Source organism: Sarcophilus harrisii, chromosome 5 (genome assembly GCF_902635505.1).
Source record: "Sarcophilus harrisii chromosome 5, mSarHar1.11, whole genome shotgun sequence".
Lineage (NCBI taxonomy): Eukaryota > Metazoa > Chordata > Mammalia > Dasyuromorphia > Dasyuridae > Sarcophilus > Sarcophilus harrisii.
Window position 1 is genome coordinate 272,222,300 of NC_045430.1, and position 4,603 is coordinate 272,226,902.

At 61.7% G+C, this 4,603-nt stretch overlaps 1 protein-coding gene across 1 annotated transcript; it reads right to left on the reverse strand.

The window, feature by feature from the left end:
* Nucleotides 1-357: 357 nt before the first annotated feature.
* EVX1 (even-skipped homeobox 1) lies at nucleotides 358-4,223 on the reverse strand. The gene is made up of 3 exons (XM_031938572.1): nucleotides 3,809-4,223; nucleotides 1,607-1,890; nucleotides 358-891 (listed from the first exon to the last, which is right to left on the reverse strand). Exons 1-3 carry the CDS (start codon nucleotides 4,221-4,223, stop codon nucleotides 358-360), a joined length of 1,233 nt encoding a protein of 410 aa, XP_031794432.1.
* Between the last annotated feature and the right edge of the window lie 380 nt (nucleotides 4,224-4,603).

Genomic DNA, 4,603 nt, shown 5'->3' on the forward strand with positions numbered 1-4,603 from the left:
TGCTTGTGTGGGTTTTTTAAGTTTCATCATTTTTTTTCTTTTCTTTTCAGCTAGAGCCTTGAAGACATACACAGGTAAGGTCCCTTCCCTGCCAGGCTCTGGCATCTCTCCAAAGACGGATGGCAGGCTGTGCCTTGGACATAGCCAGCCAAGTGGCTTCCTTTCCCAACATTTCACTAGGTTTCCTTTTCAGGCGTTATTTCCAGTCCTCCGTCTCCTTCTTTTTTCCACAGATGTCCAAGGGAAGATGGAAGGGAATTAAATAAAGGTGGAAAGGTGGGTGGTGGGAGGGTGAGTCCTAGAGCAATGGGGTCTTCCCTAAAAATGAGTATTCTGGAGAAACCCGAGATGCACCTTTTATCTTGTGAGGGGGACTTCCTCCCTCTGATCCAGGGACACTGAGGAGGTTTTGCTCAGTACCGAGGGGGTAAAGGTGATGAAAGAGTCCGTCCTGGTTGTGGAGGAGCAGGAAAAGTCTGAGCCGGAAGGTCTCTGTGCCAGGCCGTTGGACTGGCTGGTGTGGCAAGCCAGACACGAGCACGGACTGCCCCCGGAACCTCCGAGTCCATGCGTTGTTGGGGCTGGATAGAGAGACGGATGTCTAAAAGCACAGAGGAGTTCGGGTCTCGGGTAAGGGTGGGACAGGACCCGGAAGGTATCCAGGGGCCTCAGTGGAGTGCTGAATGGGGTGGCAGCAGAGGCTGAAGTGGCTCCCAGGCCCATGTGGGAGTAGTAAGGAAGGGGCAGGTGGGAGGGGAAGGGGTAGGGCAGGTTCCCTGTGGCCGCTGCGTGGCTCATCATGTAAGTATAAAAAGCAGGATCGGCTGGGTGGGGCCAGGTCATGGCTAAACGTTGCCTCTTGTCCTTCATCCTTCGGTTCTGGAACCACACCTGGCGGAGACGAAGGAAACAGGAGCCTCGGAATGCTCACCGGTTCTCCCTGATCCCCCCCACTCCTGCCCTGGCACCTAGGACTAGGTGGCTTCCGGGTGCGTTTCCCTGGCCCCAAGGATGGCACCAGAGGCTCTTAGGCAGGGTTTGGACTCTGGTGGACATAATTGTGGGGAGAGAGAACTGGGAGCCCGGAAAGCTGTCCCCGAACACGCCCCCCATTAGACAATGTGCTCAGGGAGCTGAGGCTTTGGAGTCGCTTGTTTCCGAGTCTTCTGTCCTCCATGTCTGTCTGTCTCGACCTCAGTGAGAACCAAACATTGGCCTTCACTCAACTGAAGACCGTTCGGGGAGGGACATTGAAGAAGAGGCTGGAATGGGTCGTGGTTTCCCAGGAAATACTCAATAGTCAGGATTAGTTGTTAATGCTGCAGTGAGCACGGTGGGTTGGGGTTGGGAAGAAACTCGCAGGTCTAGCCTCCCTCCTGAACTCCCCGATCCCTCCCTCCACGGCCCAAATTTCAGGCCCCCAGTCTGCTCCATCCTCCACCTCTTAAGCCCTAGCTCTGACCCGGGGCTTGCTCCTCCCCACCCCAGCCCGTGGCTTCTGCAAGGGATGAGAGCAAAGGGGAAAGTTGGCTTCCCAGCTCCCTCTGCCCGGGAAGCAGGCCCGCGGGCTGCCCGCAAGCGGATTGGGAGGGGCCGCGGTACCTACCTTGATGGTGGTCTCGGGCAGGTTTAAGGCGGCCGCCAGCTCGCACCTCCTAGGCCGCGACACGTAATTCTCCCTATAGAATTCCTTCTCCAAGCGGGCGATCTGCTCCCTGGTGAAGGCGGTGCGGTAGCGGCGCATCTGATCGCTGGCGCTGCAGGCCAGGGAGCCCTGGGAGCCGCCGCCCCCGCCGCCGCCGCCGCCGCCTCCCGGGCCGCCCCCGCCGCCGCTCTTGGGGGGCTCCCCGCCACCGCTGGGACTGCCGGCCAGGGCTTCGGAACATGGCCCTGCACAAGGGAGCCCAAAGCAGACACAGTCCTACTCGAGATAGCTCAGCGGGCCCTTGGGGGGGGGGGGGAGAGGGGAGGGGAGGGAGAAGGAAGGAGAAGGGAGGGAGGGAAGGGGGCAGAAGCGAGCCTGGGACTGGATTTGGGCTTGAAAGGCACAAGGAGACAGGAAAGAGCCCCCCAAGACCAGACTCCCCCAAACTACAGCCAGGGCTGCTGTCCAGGTAAATAAGTTCTTGCCTGAGACACCCCACCCCACCCCATCCGAGGAAGGAAGGGATGAACAAACAAGGGCAGGGGCGACGAGGGGCAGACTTTTAGTAGCTGGGTTTCGGGGATCGAGGGATTACGCGGAGTGATCGGTCCGATGGGGGTCATTTAGCTTTCACTACTTCCCAGGATTAGTTCTGGGAAACGCCACAGGGCTAACCTCTGCAGGCCGGGAAGAGAAATCGGGTTAGTGACCCCTCTGCGCTAGCCTTCCAGTCTGTCAGAGGGCGTCGTGAAGTGCGTGTGCGTGCGTGTGTGTGTGTGTGTGTGTGCACTTGTATGGGGGCATGGGTTTTGCACAGGTACACGAAATGCCCTTGTGCGAGAAGGCTGCAGTTCGATCTGCTCCGAGGTGTCCGCGGGGAGTGCGTGGGTGGTGGACGGTCGGGCTGGACCTGGGCCGTGTGGACGCACCTCCTGCCCCCCAGGTCTCTCCTCCACCCCCTCCCGCTCCCTCAGCCCAAGCAGATTGGCCCAGGGCCTGCGGCCATATGGCTGGACGGGGACCTCTGCACTCTCCACTCTCCGCACGGGAGGCCGTCTGTTTTCTGGAGCCTTCCTGGCCGCCGCAGAGCCCGTCGGCTGAAGTCCTCGGGACGGGAGGGGGATGAAGGTGCACCCGCACCAGTCTAGAGCCTGCCGGCCACTCTCAACTTGGAACGGTGCAGAAAGAAAAAGGGTGGGGTTTCTTCCCGCAAGCCCACCGGCGTCCGCAGCTTCGGGTTCTTAGGGGAGGGACTGCGAGAGATTGAGAAGTGCAGGGAAAGGGATGGGGCCTTGGAGGGGGGTGGCGTAGTGAAGGCAAAGGACCGGGGGTGGGGGGATGGGGAGGCCTGCTCCCGGCCTTTGCTTTTCAAATGGAACTCGCCCTCTTTGTGTCCGAGACCAAAGGCAATTAGCTCATTGGGACCATTTCCGAACTGGCGCCGGCAGCCCTGGAAGTGCCAAGGTAATTCGGCCCTCGAGCGGAGGTGCAAAAAGGCCGGGCGGCGGAGGGGCCGGCCCGCCTTCGGAGCGTTCTTTAGGGAACGCTTCCGCACTCGTCCAGGCTTACGCAGTTCGCCCCCACAGCGAGCAAGCCGGCCACCCCCAAACCCTGCGGCCCAGCCGCCACACCGAGCGTTAGAGGCCTGAAAAGCCGGGACCTTGGCGTGCTCCCACCTTCCCCCAGAACACTAGGGTGAGGACGGTCCGCTAGACTTATCTCCCGGACGCTTCACGGGACTGGCCAGCACTAAGTCCCCCCCCCCCCCCCCCACGAGCCCATTTTCCGGCCCAAGGCCTGGGCCTTGCTCCCCAGTGAATCAGTGCCCTACACAGAGGTCGAGTCAAACCCTGATCCCTGCGGGAAGTGAGCACCCTCTCCCTAGTCGGGGGACTAAAAGGCAGGCTCGGGCCAGGGGAAGCAGGTAACCCACCAGGACATCCCCGCTGCCTCTGTTGCTTCACCTGAAATTAGGCCGAGAAAATCACCTCCCCCTCCCTCATTTCCGCCATCCTTTCTGGACACTTTAGGGCAAGAGGCTATGGGAACTGCCCAGGAGGGCAACGGACGGGAGGGCGGGGAAGAGAGCCAGCGGGGTTCTGGGACTGGGGGTAGGGGAGGCAGACGGAGGGAGGACGGGCTGGGGCAAAGCTTGGCGTGTACCTTTCCTGTGCTGGTACTCGGCGCTCCCCGCGGTGCAGTCTGGGGTGCAGCTCACCTCGATTTCTTCATAGAAATCCGACTCGGTATCCGAGCTGCTCTGCTGGCCTTTGGCCGAGGGGGACTCGGAGGAGGGCGGCGGGGCCACCCCAGCCGGCCCTGCCGAGCGGCTCTCCGCCCCCGCCCCCGAAGCTGTCCGGGGCAATCTCTCGATTTCCTCCTCCTTGCCGCCTCCGCCCCTCTCCCGGGACGCCAAGGGGCCCGACCGGGGGCTCAGGCAATTCCGGTGGATCATGTTTTCTGGGGGTTCGGGGCCAGGGCTCCCCACCGCTTCTGACAAATTAGCTCCCCTCTTGCCAACGAGCGTGCCAAGCTGCCCTCCTTCAAGAAACATCACCATGTCCTTCCTGCTCTCCATCCCGAGGCGCTTTTCAGAGAGAAGGGGGTGGGGGCTGCGACCCTCCAGAAGGCTCCCACCTGGCAGCTGCCCAGGCTCAAGCAGCCCGGAGCCCCTGGCCTCCGACTCGGACTGGAGAGAGAGGCGGAGGGGAGGAGAGGAAGGGCGGCGGGGCTGGGCCGCGCCGCGGGAGAGGAGCGGAGCACGGCGGCTTGGAGCGGAGCGCGCAGAGTGGCAGGGAGGCAGGTCACCTTGCGATGCTCGCGCTCCGCTGGGCTGCGCTGGCTCTGGGAGGGATCACCATTGCCTTCTTCTTTCTAGCCTGTCATCCTTAATGGGCCCCAAAGGCCCGTGGTGACGCCACTCATTGATTGCAAGTGGATAAATAGAGACGTCTGCCA

Excerpts from the sequence above, each read along its gene's own strand:
- EVX1 (XM_031938572.1), bottom strand. The coding sequence starts at position 4,223 with ATGGAGAGCAGGAAGGACATGGTGATGTTTCTTGAAGGAGGGCAGCTT. Across the intron at positions 1,891-3,808 it reads CGAGTACCAGCACAGGAAAG|GGCCATGTTCCGAAGCCCTG; the intron begins GTACACGCCAAG and ends TCCCTTGTGCAG. Across the intron at positions 892-1,606 it reads TGCCCGAGACCACCATCAAG|GTGTGGTTCCAGAACCGAAG; the intron begins GTAGGTACCGCG and ends CGTCTCCGCCAG.